General features: G+C 57.1%; 1 protein-coding gene across 1 annotated transcript; it reads right to left on the bottom strand.

Moving 5' to 3' along the window:
• Positions 1-9273: 9273 nt before the first annotated feature.
• On the bottom strand, positions 9274-9795 carry TMEM275 (transmembrane protein 275). Its single transcript, XM_044914020.1, has one exon. It carries the CDS (start codon positions 9793-9795, stop codon positions 9274-9276), a length of 522 nt encoding a protein of 173 aa, XP_044769955.1.
• Positions 9796-17161: the final 7366 nt, after the last annotated feature.

Here is a 17161-nt window from a genome sequence, read left to right on the forward strand (position 1 = left end):
TGAGCGTTTGTGCACAAAGCCGCTCTTTGTCGCCACCTCCACCTGAGCAGCCTGGCAGCCCTGGAAGTCTGGATCCTTCACAGGTCACCCCATCCGTCCCCTGGCCTCCATGCAGATGTGCTGGGCAGCCAGCGGGGAGGAGATTCTTTGGTTTTTCCTTTAAGATTCTCTCGGAGGAGAGAACTCCAAGAAAACAGGAGCTGCATTATCGCAGGAAGAATCCAGGTCAGGCCGAGGTGGATGCTTGACAATATGGGACAGATGGAAGGGAGTTTCAGTTCTTTTGGAAGGTACAGGACATCCTCAAAGCCCTGGGCCTCTCCCCGGCACACCCAGGCCCCCTGCAGGCAGCTTGGACAGGACAGCCTGAAAGGCTTCCCTCATTCAGGCTCACCTTCATCTGCCCTCTGTAAGCCGCCTAGAGGAAGAACGGTTGGCCCCCATCTGCCTCTCGGTCTGTAGGATATAGGAAAAGTCCCGCTCAGGGTCTTAGTCCTGTTTTTCAGTCAGGCTTGGACTAAAGTCCCTTTGACTGGGCTGGATGCAAGCTACAGATACACAGGCAGGACCCTGAGTAGCTGGAAGAGGAGTCTCTCTGCCTGCCTTCGCATCTCCTTCTCCCCCATTCCAGCCATCAGAATCCTGCTGAACCCAAGTGAATGGGTCACCACAAGGGTGGGGGTGGCAGGTGGCCTACTGGAGGACTGGCCTTGGGGATGGTCTGGAGATTCCTGCTGCAGGTTCTGAGAATAGACATCTGCAGGGGTCTCTACAGTCCCCATTTGGGCAGGAGTCACCAAAACCCAGCCCCTGCTCACAAATCTGCAGGGATGGGAAGCTCATTACCAGGTCTATTGTGGAGTTCTTCTTCATACTGAGCTGAAATCAGCCACCTCCTCATCAGGCCTGGCCTGGGGTGGGGTTGGGGGGCTGTGCCCATAGGACATGACTATTCATCCTGTTCTGGAACGTCCAACTAAACCATGTGGTACCTCACACACTCACAGTGCCCTTTCCCACATGTTTGCTCCGCTGATTCCTCCTGGGGAAAGCTTATTCATTGTTTAGAAGCCATTCACAAGCCACCCTCTCCAGGGGGCCTTGCCTGATCACACCAGGGCAGAGGAAGCCCCTTCCCTCTCTTGATCCCTCTCAGCCGCACCCAGACAGAACGCCCTGAGCTGGACTTGGCATGGCCCAAAGCCCGGCTCAGAGCTGGTGTTCAACCTAACTACCATTCTTGTCAAATTGAACTGGAGCTGTGGTGTGAAGGACAAGTTCTGCCTCGAACCTCGGGAACCGGATCCCCGTCTGCCCTTGCCGTGTGGCCTTAGGCAAGCTCTGGCTTTTTGGGCACCTCGGTGTCCTGTGTAGAGGTTGGAGGGTAGTCTATATGGGCTGCCTGCCGGCCTTGGACAGCACTGGATTCTGAATGTCTTGCTGGGGTTTCTCTCCTATGTGGTATCACCCCCCCGCCCCCGGCATTTTCCTCAACTATTCCATCCAGCACCTCTCCCCATGCTGGGGTGCCCAGCTGTGGGTGCGGGTGGGGCTTAGAGGCCCTTCTGTGGCAAAGGCCTAGCAGCAGCCTAAGGAAGTGGGTACAAGCGTCTCCGGGGATGGCACCCAAGGATGAGTGAGCACCCTCTGGCCACGTAGGGCCTCTCCCTTCTCTCTCTCACTCTTGGCGTCTGTAAGAGCTGAGGCTAGGCCCCTGTCTCTTCCGGAAGCCGTGGCCCTGGCCTGGCACATAGGCTTCATCTCCTACCTCTGCCCCTGGAGTATTGATGTCCAGAGTTTAGGGACCACAGCCCAGTCTTCGTGAGGTGGATGGGAGGCACTCACTCAGCTCATTTTACTGAGCACCATCTATGGGCCAGACAGGGCCGGGGCACTGGGGAGACAGTGCTGAATAAGACTGGCTCTGCTCCAAAGGCCCCGAGTGCTAGTGGGGAGACAGACGACACCCAGATCATCAGTGAAACAAATACACCTGGGGTGCTGAATGAGGGTTATGAAGAAACTAAAATAGGGAGTGGGGTCAAGGCTCAGTGCATGGGTGGGGTCAGGGTTCAGCCAAGGAGACTGATGGAATGACCAGACCAAGAGTGAGGCCAGAATGACCAGACTGATCCATAGCCAGGTGGCCGGTGGGTGAGTAAAGAGGTTGGCCCAGGCCTGGAGGCAGAACTGAAGGCTCCTGGGGGAGAGGGGGTAGGGAGGCGAGGTGGGATCTATTAAACTGATGACTCCAGACCCTAATCCTGTGCCAGGCCTAGGCGGAGAGTTGGGGGGGGGCACCCCTGCTGGGGTGTAATTTCACGCTGAAGGGTCTGATGGGGCGTCCCAGGGACTGATCCTTTCTGGATCAGAAAACTCACTTCCCTTTGTCACACGCAGGGCGATTAATGCCTTAACCCTTTGTGGGCTGCCCTAGGGCCAGTCCTACCCCATCCCACCTCCAGCTCCTTGGGATCTAGTCAGAGCCCTTTACCTCCAGCCCAGGGAAGTCCTGGACCTGGTCATATTTGCAGGGAGGGGGATGCTGTCACTGAGGAAAGCCAGGGCTTGGGTTCCAAAACAACTTGCCCATGTGTCTGTTTCCTTGCACGCAGCTTCCCCAGGCCCTTCCTTGTGCCCCTAGAGAAGTGAGCTCCCCACCCCTTCGTGCAGGTTCTTATAGCTCAGTTCAAGTCCAGTCTCCCTTAGGAGACCCGGGGTCTAGTGTAATCCACCAGCACAACCTTCCCACATGGGCCGTGATGAGGGGCTCACCACCTCCCAAGGGGAGCCCCTCCCACTGGCAATAAGCAATAAAGCCCATAACCTCAAGAGTCCCGTGACCCATCAGTGAGGAATGAGCACTGGGTGCCCCAGGAGGCTTGGCCCCCTGAACACTCCCAAGCCATGCCTCCAGTAACACCCCAGGGATCTCCCCGGCCATTTTGTCCAGTGGTGGCATCCCAGCCTGGGCAGGTCATCACCGTCCGTTGCCCCAGCCTCTCCACCCTCCCTTGCTCACGTCACCCACCACCTGTCACTGTTCAAAGACCCACCAGGAAGTTGTCGAACCTTCTCTGGCCCCTCCCCTCGCTCCTCCCAGTCTAACTTCAGTGCCTCCCCTGCCGGCTCCCCTGGGGTGGGGGAGAGGGGCAGGGACCTGCTGGGCCTCTTCTAAGCTCCCTGGGTCTCTAAAACCCCAGCACCATTAAAAGAAAGCCCCTAAATGTTATTTACACTTCGGAGTCTTAAAAACCATTAACAAAAGCCACTTAATTCAATTATGTTCCCGGCTGGCTCAGTTCTCAGCACTGAGCAAGGGCCTCCCCTTGCCGCCTCCTCCCTCTGCCCGCCCCCCCCCCCCCGTCATTGTGTTGGGCTAATGAGGTAAACTGAAGCGAGCCCTGTCCCCCCTGACAGGTTTATGAGAATTTAATAAAGCGTGGCCGGGACCAAATGAGTTGCCTCAGCCTCGGAGAGCTCATTGTCTTTGGCGTCAGCGTTTTTTGACTAGAGCTGTCCCCTCCCCCGCCCAGGCTCCTGCCTGGCTTGGCCCCCACTCCTGCCCTCACTGCCTCCCAAGGTGAGCTGGCCGGGGGGGCCTGGTAGAGGCCAGCTTGTGCCTGCAGGGCAAGGCGCCCAGGCTGAACCCTGAGTAGGGCCGAAACTGAATTGGTCCGTGTGCCCTGGGCACAGGTGTGTGGTCCCTTGTGCACCTCCCAGCCCTCACACACAACAGACCCCCGGAAGGTACAGGGACCTCTGGGACTTCTACTTCCTGACCCACACCCTCTTCACGCTCACGGGCCCCTGCCAACCTGAGGCTGAGGCCTGGCTGGTGCTACCTTGAGCATGATTCACCTTTTCTTTGCCTATTTGGAGTGACCAGCCAGAATGAGCTCCCAGAGTGAAGGGGCTTCTCTTCCTGCCGGCCCTCAGTCATGGCCTGGTCCATGGAAGGACACCTTCTCCTTACATTGTCCCTCAAAGGTAACAAGGGGTAGACAACAAAAGGGATTTGCCCAAGATTCCTTGGGAGTCAAAAGTACAGATGGAAGAAACTCCCAGCCTGGGGGCCCCGCAGACACACAAGCAGGCAGGAAGGCCCCACCCGGAGCTCCAGGGGTATCTGGAGAAGGCCCAGCTGTCCTTCCTTCCTCATGTCCTGGACAGCCTTTCTCTGCCTGGCCTCTCAGGGGTCCAATGTCCAGGAGTTTCTGGACGATTCAGAGACCTAGAATTCCTTCTCTTACCCTCAAAAGTATTTCTAGGAGTTATTTCCTTCTGGGGCTGAAACCTGACTCAGTCTGTGACCAGGATGAAAATTCAGTCTTTGTCCAGGGTCAGCGTTCAATGTATGGATCAGGGTCAGAGTTCAGGCTGGGACCAGATTGAGGGCTCAGTGTATGGATCAGGGTCAGGATTCAGTCTGTCACAAGAATAGAGGCTTAATATATGTCCATGATCAAGACTCAGTCTGTGCCCAAGTCAAGGTTCAATCTTTGATAAAAGATCAGGGTTTAGTCAATGGACTGAGTCAGAACTCAGTCTAAGATCAGGATCAGGATTCCGTGTAGCGACCAGGCAGGGTCAAGGCTCAGAGTGTGACCAGATTTAGGTTAGGACTCAGTATGGACTGGGGTGAGGGCTCAGTCTAAGATCAAGGTGAAGGTTCAGTCTATGACCGGACTCAGGACTTACCTGTGACCTTGATAAAGTCTGTCTTTGTCCGGAGTCAGGCCTCCTGCTATAATGTCAGGTTTCAGGGTTGGAGGTGTCAGTAAATCTGGGTGACTTAGCACCCCCTCCTCTTATATGCCCAATTCCTTGCTCCCCCTCTTCCTCGGGGCATTGGCCCTCAGAAGGGGAAAAGGCAAAGTTTTGCAGCCTGGCTGGGCTGAGCGGTCTCTATCCCCTGTCATGTGCCCAGGGTGCCCTCTGGTGGCCCTCCTTAGCAGTGCCGATTTCCTGAGGCTTAGCCGATCTATCGGGCCATTTCCTACTTTTGGGAGCCTGGCCCTCAAGCGTATCCATCATTGCCCATCTAGCTAGCTCTATATTCCTGTGTCACCCTACCTCCCACAAAGAAGCAGAAAACAGGAATTGGTCTGTTCAGGGGAACTCCCACACACGTAAGGAGATTTTTCTCCTTTTCTGACCAGAGCGGGCATCTTAATAATAGCCTATTACCAGAGACCTCTGGTCTTGGCCGTGGGATAAGATCCACACCTTTTACTCATTCGGTCATTCAACAAATATCTAATGCCAGGTGAGTACTTGAGTGCAGAGCGGAACTGCTTATCTTTTGGAGCTCACATTCTACTCACTTGTCCCAAATCCCTAACTCCTAGACCACAGACCTCATCAGAAAGGCACTTCTATCAGCAGAAGGTTAGGCAAGATTCATAGCTCGGCAATTCAGGGCTCCTTCCTTCCTCTAGATCCAGAGGTTTCTAGACTATTCTAGATTCTGAGTTCTCGGTCTTCACCTCTCCTCAGTTGCCTCATCTAGACTCATGGCTTCCCCACCACCCATATGCCAATGGCTTTTAAATTCGTATCCTCTTTCCAGAACTCAGGGTTGTGTCTCCAGCAACTCCAGGACAGCTCCACTGGGTTAACAGACCTTTCACCTTACCACAGCCCTGGCTCTTGCCCAACCCTATGCCTAGCTGCTCAAACCAAAATTTTAGAAGTTCCTCCTAGATTTCTCTCTTTCACTCCTCTTGAACTTCTCCAACAGGGAGACCTCAAAAATGGGTGTAGAATCTGTCCACTTCCCAGCCACCACTCCAGTCCCAGCCCCCAGCATCTCTCACTGCAATAACCTCCCAACCCGTCCCATTTTCTCTCTTGCCCCTCAACACTCTATTTTCCACACAGCAGGCAGAGCGACCTTTACAATCATAAATCAGACCATGTCACTTCTCTGCTTAAAACCCTCCAGTGGCTCCACTTCACTGAGAATAAAAGCCCAACCCTGCACCCTGGCTTACTAAGCTGTACATGAGCTGAGCAGCATGCCCCCTTCCCTCCCTCCCCAACTGCATCTCCCACCCCTGTCCCTACAGCCCTTCTTTCTTGACGGGACACACAGAGGCGAAGCTCATTCTCACCTTAGGCCTTTAGCACTGGCCATTTCCTGAGTTTGAAATGTTCTTGCCCTAGACCTGTGCGTGGCTGACTCTTGTCCGTCAGAGCTCAGCTTAAATGTCACCTCTCAGAGAAAACCTCCCCAGCCACTCAACAAGTCCCTTATTGTGATTTTCTGCATAGCACTTCCACTAGCTAATATTTTTTGTCTTGTTTACTTACTTACTTGTTTATCTTCTGTCTCCTCCAAGTAGAATGTAAGCCCCTCCTGAATCCGGTCAGAGCTTGCTTGCTCACTGCTATATTTCCAGTGCTGGACACACAGCAGGGCTGAGGAATTGTTTAATTAATTAGTAAAAAATGGTCCTAAGTGGCTGCCCTCATTTCTTCCAATGGAAGAGAGGGAGGAGATCCGAGTTCCCAGCTCCTTAGTGGGCTCCCCCGTCCCATGCTATCAGGAATTCCCTCTGGGAAGTGGGGCTCACCTAACCACCCCTGAGCCCCGAAGGCCCCAGGAAGCACCCCTCCTTTCAGAAGGACCAGCTTTGTGTTCTGCCCTGCAGCTCCTGGACTTCTGAGGACAGGCCCCGGCGACTCAATTCTCAGAATCTCAGGGAGGGAGTGGGGGGTCTGGCCCTCCTCCCCGTGCCCCTCTGCAGTGTCCCTGCAGGAGTCACTCATCCCTGCTCAAATTCCTCGAGGGCAGGGAGCTTGCTGCCCTGTGCTGTCAGCGTTGTGTCCTCACTTTCCACAGACTGGCCCCCTGGAGCCTGCCTGAGAGGGGCCTGCAGACGAGCGGGGGCAGAGCAATAGTCCAGCTGTGTGTGAGAGAGAGGGGTGCTTCCAGGTCTCGCCGGCTCCTCAGGGGGGAACTGCCCTAGAAGGGCCTGAAGGAGTGTGAGGGGAGGAGATCCCTGGAGTGGCAGGCCTGGAAAGGTACGGGGGTGGGGGGGTGAGGGAGTGGTTGCTAGGGCTGGGTGATCGCAGAGTGGACCCTGGGGCATGGAGACTATCTCCTGGTGTGCCTGGGGGGGGGGGGGGGCACAGATGGGACAAACGATGACCTTCCGCTGGGGTGGCCATGGAAGGGAGACTCCAGGGAGTGCACCCCCCATTCTATTCACTCACACCATCCATCTGTGGCCCACTGCCTTGAGCGCTTAGCACATGCTCACTCTTCCTCCCCAGCAGCCAGGCTCCCAGACAGGATCTGGACGTCTTTGGCGGGGAGAAGAGGAAGGAGCCCTGGTGATGTAATTCCAGGCCTCTGCCAGCAGGTGGGAGAGGGGTTGGGGCTGGGCCTAGCATACCAGGGCTAGAATCTGGGGTGCCTCCTCCTAAGGAGGGTGGCTCAGACCACCTCCGGAGGCAGCAGCGGTGGCCCCTCTCACCTCCTGCTCTACCAAGGCAGCAGCAGATGGCGTCTGAGGCTGCAGACCAGTGATCCAGAAGCGACGAGACAGGACTGAGCCTGAGAAGGCAGCCTTCCTTGCGTGTGGGTGTGTGAGCGTGCGTGCGCGCGTGCACACTCAGTGGGGGTGGGGCAGTGCTCTGCGGAGAGGTCATCAGCTCCAGGGCCTGGATGCTTCAAAAGTTAGGGCGCATCGATCCCTGTGAATTAATAGAGATGACCTGCTTAGCACCTACGGAGACAGACCCTCTCTTCTCCAGGTCAGCGGGCGGGAGTGAGCAGGAGAGGCAGAGGCAGACGGGGTCAGCCCTTCCCAGCGCTGGTGGGGAGTCCCAGACCAGGCCAGAAGAGCAGTAGAGCCCACCCTGGAAACAAAAAGGGAGGCCGATGAAGCCAAAGGTGGATGGGCAGGGAGTTGTGGCCAACAAGGGGTCCGCCACCATCCCTGGGCCCTGCTTTTCTGCGGCCCTGCAGTGAGAGGAGGGGCTGGCCCAGAATTGCAGTACCTTGCCGCCCAGGCCCCAGGAACCTTGCTTCTTCCTGTGAGGCAGCTTCCCTCCCTCTACCAGATGCCCCGGCCCGCCTGGGCAGAGCATAGGCAGGCCAGGAGAAAGCTGTAGGCTTTGCAGAGCCCTGGGGAGCCCTTCTCTCAGCCTTCTCACTGGGTGACTCACCCCTTAACCACCACCACACACACCCACACACACATTCACATTCATGTGTGATGTCAGTGTTACCCAAACACTCCCACGCTCCCCATCTCATATGTGTAGCCAGGCAACCCCACGCACAGACACACTCATATATTCATCCAGGCCCCACTCTCTCACGCCTGTTCCCACGGATGTTCACAGTCACATGCTATACTCCCCTGGGGTCCCCTTCCAGGTCTCCAAGAGGGGCTGGTGCTAGGCAGATGAAGCACTTGGCTGCGAGGATCCCCTGAATCAAGGGTGCTCAGCCCAAAGCTCCGCAGTCACTCCCTCCCTCCGGGCTGCACCATCACAGAGGACTTGACTCAAAAAAGGTGCTTTATTGAGGAGTGAGGCAACATCGGGATGGCACAGTGCAGATCACACTGAGTGAGGCCTTCCTGGTTGGAGGAGCGCGCTCACCGTTCACCCCTGTCTGGGCTTCACCTGCAGCTCCCCCTGCTCTACCAGTCAGTGAGGTGCTCAACCCAGCTCTATCTTAGGAGACTACCCTGGCTCAAATCAGGACCCCCCCCCCATTAATGCCAAAAGATCATGTTGGGGGTAGAGACAAGGAGGGCAGAGAGGAGCAGAAGGGGAAGCTGGTGGCCTTTCACAGTGCGTAGGGACAGGAGACAGCCCAGGCTGACATTCCTCCCTGCTCCTGCTTCCTCCCACCCCTGGGGTCAGGGGCCTTGCTGGGAGTTCAACCCTCTCAGAGCGGCTCCGTTCCCAGTGCCCACGTGCCATGGTGGTGGTGGTTGTGTGAGGGATGGAAGGTGTGTGTGGGGGGCATTTCATCGAGTCTGGGGAGTGAGGTCAAGTAAGGCCCAGCCGACCCCACTTAAAGGGCCAAGGCACTGCTCCCTCCTTTGGTGACTGTGCCTCCTCCCTGTCACACTCTCCCTTCCAGAAGTTCCAGACGTGGGACAGATGAGGCCACCTGTGCCCAGCATCGGACCCATAGGGACACATCTTCTCTTTTCTTTTCCTTCCTCTCTCCCACTCCTCTTTTTTCTTAAGTGGCACCGAACCGACGGCGCCCGGACGGGGAGTCAGGGCCCGGCACCGGCTCCGCTAGGGGGCGACGCGCTCCCGGGGCAGGTTGAGCTGGCCGCCCTCGGTGCGCGGCGCGTAGACGGCTGCGGGCGCGGGGGCGTCTAGGGCGAAGGGGCCGGGGCTGGATCGGCCCGAGGACGCGGCCGAGGCGGCGGGGCTGAGCTGCACGGCCGTGGTGTCCTGCGCCGTGCGCTCGCTGCTCTCCATCTCCAGCGCCACCGGCCCGCCGCCGCCCCGGCCCGGGCCCGAGGCCGCCGCCGAGCGCGGACGGGGCGCGGGGCCCCGGCGGCTACACGCGCAGCAGGCGGCGAAGCAGCCGAGCGCCAGCGCCAGCAGCGCCGGCCCCACCACGAGCGGCGCGTTGCTCCGGGGCGGGAAGGAGGCGAAGGCGCCCACCAGCGTCACGTTCACGCCCGCCAGCAGCACGCACAGGCCGCAGGCGCAGAACAGCGCCGGCGACGGCAGCCAAGGCGGGCGGCCCCGAGCGCGGCTCGCGGGCGCCCGGGCCGCCGGGCCTCGGCTCTGCTCCGGGGGCGGCATGGGCCTGGGGCCGCCGGGCACGCGTCAGGCTCCGTCCTGCCGCCGGCCCGGCCCGGCCCGCATGGCGGCGCAGCTCACGGTCGTCCTGGTCGTCCTGCGGGCACAGAGCGGGAGGGACGGTCAGCGGGGACTCGGCTGCCACCACTCTCGGCTCTGTGGCTACGTTCAGTGCCTGGCCAGCCCCTTGCCTCTGCCTCGGGGAAGCACAACCCATCCTGTATGGGAAGAGTCTGCCCAGCGTTTCCCCACTCAGGCCCTGGAGTCTCTGGTGGCCATCCTCTCTCTAGTGCTCCAGACAGACACAGCCCCTCCACCTCCTCTCCTCCAGGAAGCCTTCCTGCATTAATTAAATTAAGCGAGTGAATGGCTGTAAGATGTTCAGCAGGTGCCTAGGTGCTCATCAAATGATAATCATCCTGATCAGTAGTCCTAATTAGAGGGCAGATATCAGCTCTTGAATTTAGACAACTTCCTCCATCCCCCAAGTGGAAGAAGCCTTAGAAATCATCTGCTCAAGCCCCTCCTTGTCCAGATCAGGAACCTGAAGCCCAGAGAGGTCTAGCAATTTACGCCAGAGTCAGGACCAGGACCCAATGACCTTGCCACCTGGCCTGGGTGTCCTCGTCCTAGGCTCTGGTAGGCACGGCAGTGACATTAACTTTCCTGAACATCAGATGAGGCCCTGGAGTGAGTGGCCACGTGAGAGTGAGGAGCCCTGATGTTTCAGATGGCCAGTGAGAAGGGACAGTGTCTACACAGGCTGGAGCAGAACCCAAGATCCTCTGTAGACTGGGCTTTGTATTAGATTCCAACCCTACCCCCATCCCACCCCCAGGATTCTACTATTGAACCTGGACTTGAAAGCCCAATCACTGGGTGTTAGAATTCCTTTCTAGGATTCTCTGTTATATCTGGTTTCGGGATCGATCATTGGATTCTAGAATTCTGGGAGTGCATGCAGAAGCAAGGGTAATGTAATTAGAATCTAGAGATTTATGGCTTCTGAGAATTCTGTTCTAGAACATGAAATCACAGGTATAAAGGCCCTCAAAGGATAAGATCATAGCTATGGAGCTGTGTATGAACTGTGGGGAAAAACATCAGAAAAGGGCTCTGAGTGGGAATGAGAGAGGAGTAATGGGGTAGTGGGACCACCGGGGAGCAAAGCCTGCCGGATGAGCAACCGAGCATGACATGGACAAGTGGCCTCTCTGTGCTTCGGTGTTAACACCTATAACAGAACCTACCTCGTAGGGTGTAGTGATAATTAACTGCTTTCAGCTGAATCAAGTGCTTGGAACAGTGCCTAGAACATAGCGAGAATTCAATAAATGTTAGCCATGTTGTCATCGTGGTGGTTGCCAGAGAAGAGGCCAAAAGGTCTCAGATCTGGAGAGGCTCATCAGAGTTTGGAAACAGAACAGTTGATCCATCCCCCAGGTCATGCTCAGCCTCAGGGCTGAGATTGTCCTTCCTGAGCATCCAAAGCCTGCACACCTTGGGGCTGGAGAGAGTCTGATGACTGGGTGAGTGAAAGCGAAGGCTAGTGCCAGGGAGGGACAGCACACTCCTCACTCGGGACAGCCTTGCTCTGCCTGGCCTCTCGGTTTGCAGTAACATCTAATTTAGTTTTTACGGCATGAGATTAGGCATTTCTGTTATATCCCCATTCTATAGATGAGTATATTGAAGCACAAAAAGATTAACTAAATTCCCCCAAGACCTCTGAGTGGCCGTGGCCGTGTCAGGACTCGAAACCTGGTGTCCGGGCCCTGTAGCCTGAGCTCTCAGCCTAGCCTCAGGCTAGGTTTGCTAAATGCTGGTGGAGCGGCTGGAGCCCGGGGCTGGAACTCTCCTCAGGCCCTGTAGATAAGCTCCTGTAATCAGCACTTACACTGCTCAAATGTCAACAACAGAAGACAGGGCCGGCGTGTTGTGTGCATCTCTCCAGAAAGGTAAACTCACTTTTCTCCTTCCTTGGCTTAGCATACTCAGTGCAACACAGGCCCTAAGCAACGGCTTCAGCTTCCAAGGGCTAATTGCCAATGAATGATTCTTATCTGCTCCTGGATAGAACTACTCCCGGAGTCCCCACCCCAGGCAGGGATAGGGCTCAGGGCCCGTGGGTGTCTCCACCCTGGCTGATTGGGATCTGCGGTTCAAAGGGCGGTCGCAGTTCAGTTTGGGCCATCATCTCCCTCGGGCGGACTGTGACCCTCCAGCTGGGGCTGTTGCAACGTTGGATACTGCCCTGCGGCAGGTGCTCTGGCAGGCTCTGTGGGGGGGTGTCATCGGTGCTGTTCACCAGATCTTTTGGGGTCTCCCCGTTCTGAACACATGTCATGATTGCACTTCCTGGCCAGTCTGTGATCATTGGCCACGTGAGGGGTTCTAGCCAATGAGTTGTACGGTGCAGCACTTGCCCGCTCCGTCGCTTCTGGAGTGTTTAATTTCAGAAGCAGGAACCTTTGAGATGATGCTCTTGCTTTCCCGAATCCTTCAAGCCTTTCTACTTCATCCCAAGCCCAGCCCTCGACCTCATTGCCTGAGCAGGAAGGAAGGTCATGGCTCCGAATCTTAAGTTGTTGGGACTAGAACACACCTTCGCTTTAGTGAGCACTCCAGGCTGCTGAGCTGGTAGAAATCACCTAGTTCAAGCTCTTCCTCTATGGATGGGGGAAACTGAGGCTTGGAATGAGAAAGCTCAGGGAGGGAGTCTGGGGCCCAGGCCTGACCAGAACCGTGCTTTCCTCCCCCAGGAAGGACCCTGACCACTGTCATTCAGCGGCCCATGACCCCGATCAAGCAGTCACCCTCCCTGCTGCCCTGCCTCTGGCAGGAGAGGCCCTGTGGTCTCTGTCTGGAAGTCTAGGCCGGTAGCACTTTGGGGCAGAGGCAGACACTAGAGGCTAAGCCTCAGATGACCAAGACTCTCGACTTTGGCTTGGGTGCACAACTTGGGGGATCGGGCCCCTCTCCGGGCCTCAGCTGTCAGAATGCAGGGAAAGGTTTAACTGGGTTGTTGTCTCTGAACGCCTCAACCTGCTGTCTCGCTCACCTACCTGCGGTGTGTGGAGGTGAAAATGGGAACCTGCTCAGAAATTTACTGTCAAAATATCAAACGGTTTCTGAAAAATGGTACATTGATCTGTGATACGGCTGTTTTGGGTTGGGATTAGGTCACTCCCCTGAGAAGCCACCCAGGGGTTCTGGTCCCTCTCTAGTGACTCTGTGCTAAGCACTTTTCCTACACAGTCAGTCTTTCCTACAACCCCGAGACCTGCTGCAGTCCTGAACCCAGGATGCCGTGAGGAAACCAAGGCTCACAGAGGGGAAGGAACTTGCCCTGGTTTACTCCGCTGTAACCAGTAAAGCTGGGGTTCAAACCCAGGTCTGTCAGACTGAAAAGCCCATGTTTCCCCTATACCAGAACTTCCGCTACGGGAAGGTGTAGAGATGTTTGACTATTTAAAAAAAATGTAGTAATTGATTATTACTATCCAGCTAATCATCAACAAGCTTGAGGCCCAAGGAGGATGGTCCTCAGTAGGAGGAGGCGAGAGCCCCTGGAAAGGGGAGTCTCTGCCTGAAGCCCCTTCAGGTCAGCTGGCCAGCCCCGTGACCCCTGCCCAGTCCATGGACCTGGGAGGTCTGTGTTCTGCAAGAGCGGCTGCTTGACCAGGGGCAGCTGCCAGGCCTCCCGACCCTGGGGTCCTGCTCCAAGCGCTCAGGAGCCTCTGGGCGAAGGGGCTGGGGCTTCCGTCCAGGCAGCAGCTGCTAGTCCCAGCCCCTGTCCTCTGGGTGGGATCGAGTCCCTTGTTTGCTCAGTCTGGCTCTTTACTCCACACTGTGAACCCCTCCACTCCCCTTCATCTTAGCCCTTCTGTTCCCCCTCAGCTGAAAGTCTGGGCCAACTCTCAGGCCCCCAATACTTCTAGCACGCTATCTATCCCCAGCCCTCTCCCTATCGTCAGGGAGCCTCCCACACCACCATTACTCAGGGCTGGCTTATTCACTACCCTGAAAGCTCTCAGCTTCTGCCTGCTGAATTGTGCCTCCCCAGAGCCCACAGAGCTGCTCCCACCCCCACCCCAGTCCATCCCACAGGCTACCCCTGCCCCCTCACAGATTCCCCAGGCTGGAACTAAGGCTTGAGGATGAGGTCTGAAGGTGTGGCTACCCAGCTCCTGCATCTGACTCCTGGGCCCCATCATCCTAATCCCTGAGTTCCTGTGTGCGCACACACAGACACGCACGCGCACATACAGACACGCACGCGCACATGCGCGCACACACAGACACGCACACGCACATGCGGGCACACACGCGCACACACACACTCACACGTGCACGCACACACACAATCAGTGAGCAGACATACCCAGAAATACACGCACAGATGCTGGACACTGTAAGGGCTGCAGACACAGGCCAGCACACAGACAGCCCCTCTCTCAGCGGCCTGCCTAACCGGTGGACATGCCGCTGCCCAGTAGAGGCTCTGGAGTTCTCTCCGCCTGGCAGTGTGTGTGTGGCCGGGGGCGGGAGGGGGCAATTTAGAGATAAGCAGAGCTGGAGCCTATTCGAGGGGTAATGGGACTTCCATTCTAGCTGCTCTGATGGCGCCCTCCCCTTTACCATGGGTCCCCATGCCTGCAACAGGCAAGGTCCTTGAAGCTCCCCTCACTGGGGCTCGGGTTTGCTCTTGGGAAAGTGGGAGTTCGGTCTAGATGATCTCTGCCAGCCCAGCAGGCTCCAGCTTCCCGCACAGCTGAGGGGCCCCGGGGACCTCGGACTCTGCAGTGATCACAGCTCTGTGTTCATCAGACCAAGTCTGCACCGAGGCAGGCGAGGTGCTCCTGGCTGCCCCGGGCCTCCTGCTCTCGTCCAGTCTGCCCCGGGGCTCGCTGACTTGCCCACCAGACTCCTTGGGCCACAGCTCCCAGCAGGGGCCGTGTCTGTGGCCAGACTTGGATCTCCAGCCTCAGTCTGGGCCTCTGCCTCCCCTCCACGCAACTCAGCTGCCTGGAGCTCGTGGGAGGGGTGGGGGGAGGGACTGCGGGCTGCCTGGTGTGGAGGTGGCCTTCCTGCCCTCCAGCCCAAGTCCCCCACTCCGAGGGACTTCAGCATCCTTGGCACAACCGCCCCATCCTGTGCCCTCCTAGTTGGTTGGCTTCTCATCTCCAGTGCCCAATTCCTCCATTCCACCTCAGTGACCCTCTCCCTCACCAGCCCCGGGGCCTCATCACCCCTGTCAGCACCATGAGCCATTCCAGCTCTGAGAGACCCAGCCATCCTACCCTTGACTATACCCTCACTGCTACCACTCTAGACACACCGGCACGGCACCTACTGTGTGCTGAACACTCTTCGAAGCCCTTTGCATATGTTATATATCATCTCGGTTAAGCCCCGTGACAGCTCTACAGGCGGATGCTATTGCCACCTCTGTTTTCAGATGGGAACGCAGAGGCTCCGAGAGGTTGCCTTAGTTGCCCAGGGTCATAGACATGGTGATAATATGTGGCAGATCTGGGATTCACACCTAGGTGGTGCGGCTTCCAAACGCGTGCCCTTGGCCGTGACTCCGTGCTGCCTCTTGCTGTGACTGTTCTCTGATCTGGGGCCGTTCTGCAGCTCTCAGCATTTCCTCCAGAGCCTCTTGCCCCCACGTCCTTCTGCATACTACCTGACCCGTGACTCCCTTGCAATTTACCTTGTCTTGCAGCTTAACTTCTTCCTTTGTCCTTCTGCCAAAGCCGCCCAGCAAAGCCTCCACCCTGCCTCCTCCAAGTCTATGCCCAAACTGCTAAGCCTCATGGGTGAAAAGAAAATTACCAGCCAGCACGTCTCTGGGATCACTCAGACCTTCAAGGCTCCGGGGGAACCTTCCCCCCACCCAGTCAGTGCTCATCAGCCCCCCTCACCGGGACCACACCTCCTCCTGGATGCACTCATGCCCCTCCCGTCCTAAAACAAAACCAGACCCTCCTTCAACCCCACATCTGCCTCCACTTAACACCCTCTCCCCTTCCTCAAAGCACTGTCTACACTCCCTACCTGTCTACACTTTACCTCCGCAAGACTCATTCCACTCCAATCTGGTTGCTGTCCCATCACGCTCCCTCTCTCCTCATTGCTGAAATCAGCAGACGAGGTTCAGTCCTTAGCTAACTTGACCTCTCCACAGCTTTGGCCCTGCTGAACCCTCCCTCTGGAAGCATTCCCTTCCTCTTGGAAACAGGCTCCTTAAACTTCATCTTCTCCCACAAAGCCCAGATACCCAGCCAGAAACCCGGATTTCAGCCTCGCTCTTCCTTCTCCCTCAGGCTTTCCTCCACACGTTTCCAACCCAATCCATCACCAGTCCCCTGCAGATTCTTCCCTCTGTGTCTCTAGAAACCATCCCTTCCTCTTCAGTCTCCATGCTACCCCACCCACTCCCCTCCCCCATCTCCCCCTGCTGCATCCCTCCTGGGCTCCCCACTGCTGCCTCCTGGCTGGCTTCTTCCAGGTGGCCCCCTTGATTTTGCTCAAGTGGAGCCAAACTCAGCAGGTGCAGTCAGGTGAACATGCTGCCCCCTGTGCCTGAAACGTGGTCGACTTCCCCTTCACCTGGTTAACTCCAGCTCAACCCTTGGAGTGCAGCTGGGCAGTCACTTCCGCCAGAAAGCTTTGCCCAACTCCCCAGATCAGCAGGTCAAGTCAGGTGTCTGGGTCTGCATCCTCCAGCGTTCGTCCTGGAAGACCAGCATTATATCCACCTTATAGCTGCAGTGGAGTGCCTGACTGTCCCCAGGGGCCCAGGGAATGCTGGTTAAACAAATGGTGAAGAGAGGAGTTGGTCACAGGGGTGTCCTGCCTTCCTGGCTTCACCTGGGTCCTGGTTTTGAAATGACTCTGTGCCCACTTCTCTCTGATTCCCTGATCACTTTGGGCCTTGGGAAGTGGTGGCTGTCAGCAGGGCCGGGACTGGAGGTGGGTCCTGGGGCAGATTCTCACGGAGTTACATAGAACAGGGAGGGATCAGGGTCAGCAGAGGGGCCCAGGGCAGCCACTGCATGCTATATGTCCCCTTCCCTTGTTTCCCTCTACGTCTTTCTCATCTCTTTTCGGAGAAGTCTGTCCCGGGCTACAGGTACCTGACCTCTTGTCTGGGCACTACTCCGTTCTGCTGGGGTTTCAGGCTGGTCGGAGCCTGTCCTCCACTCCCTCAAGACTCCCCTCCTGGCCGCCCTCTCCCGCTGGTCTCATCCCCTTGGCCCCCCTCCAACCTCCCCCAACTCGTGGGGCTTTCACTTGCCTGAGCCGGTCGGACGGACGCTTCTCTGAGCAGCCCGGGCCAGCCGGAGGGCAGGATCCCGCG

Source organism: Neomonachus schauinslandi, chromosome 4 (assembly GCF_002201575.2).
Source record: "Neomonachus schauinslandi chromosome 4, ASM220157v2, whole genome shotgun sequence".
NCBI lineage: Eukaryota > Metazoa > Chordata > Mammalia > Carnivora > Phocidae > Neomonachus > Neomonachus schauinslandi.

Coding starts and splice junctions, on each gene's coding strand:
- TMEM275 (XM_044914020.1), bottom strand. CDS start 9,795: ATGCCGCCCCCGGAGCAGAGCCGAGGCCCGGCGGCCCGGGCGCCCGCG.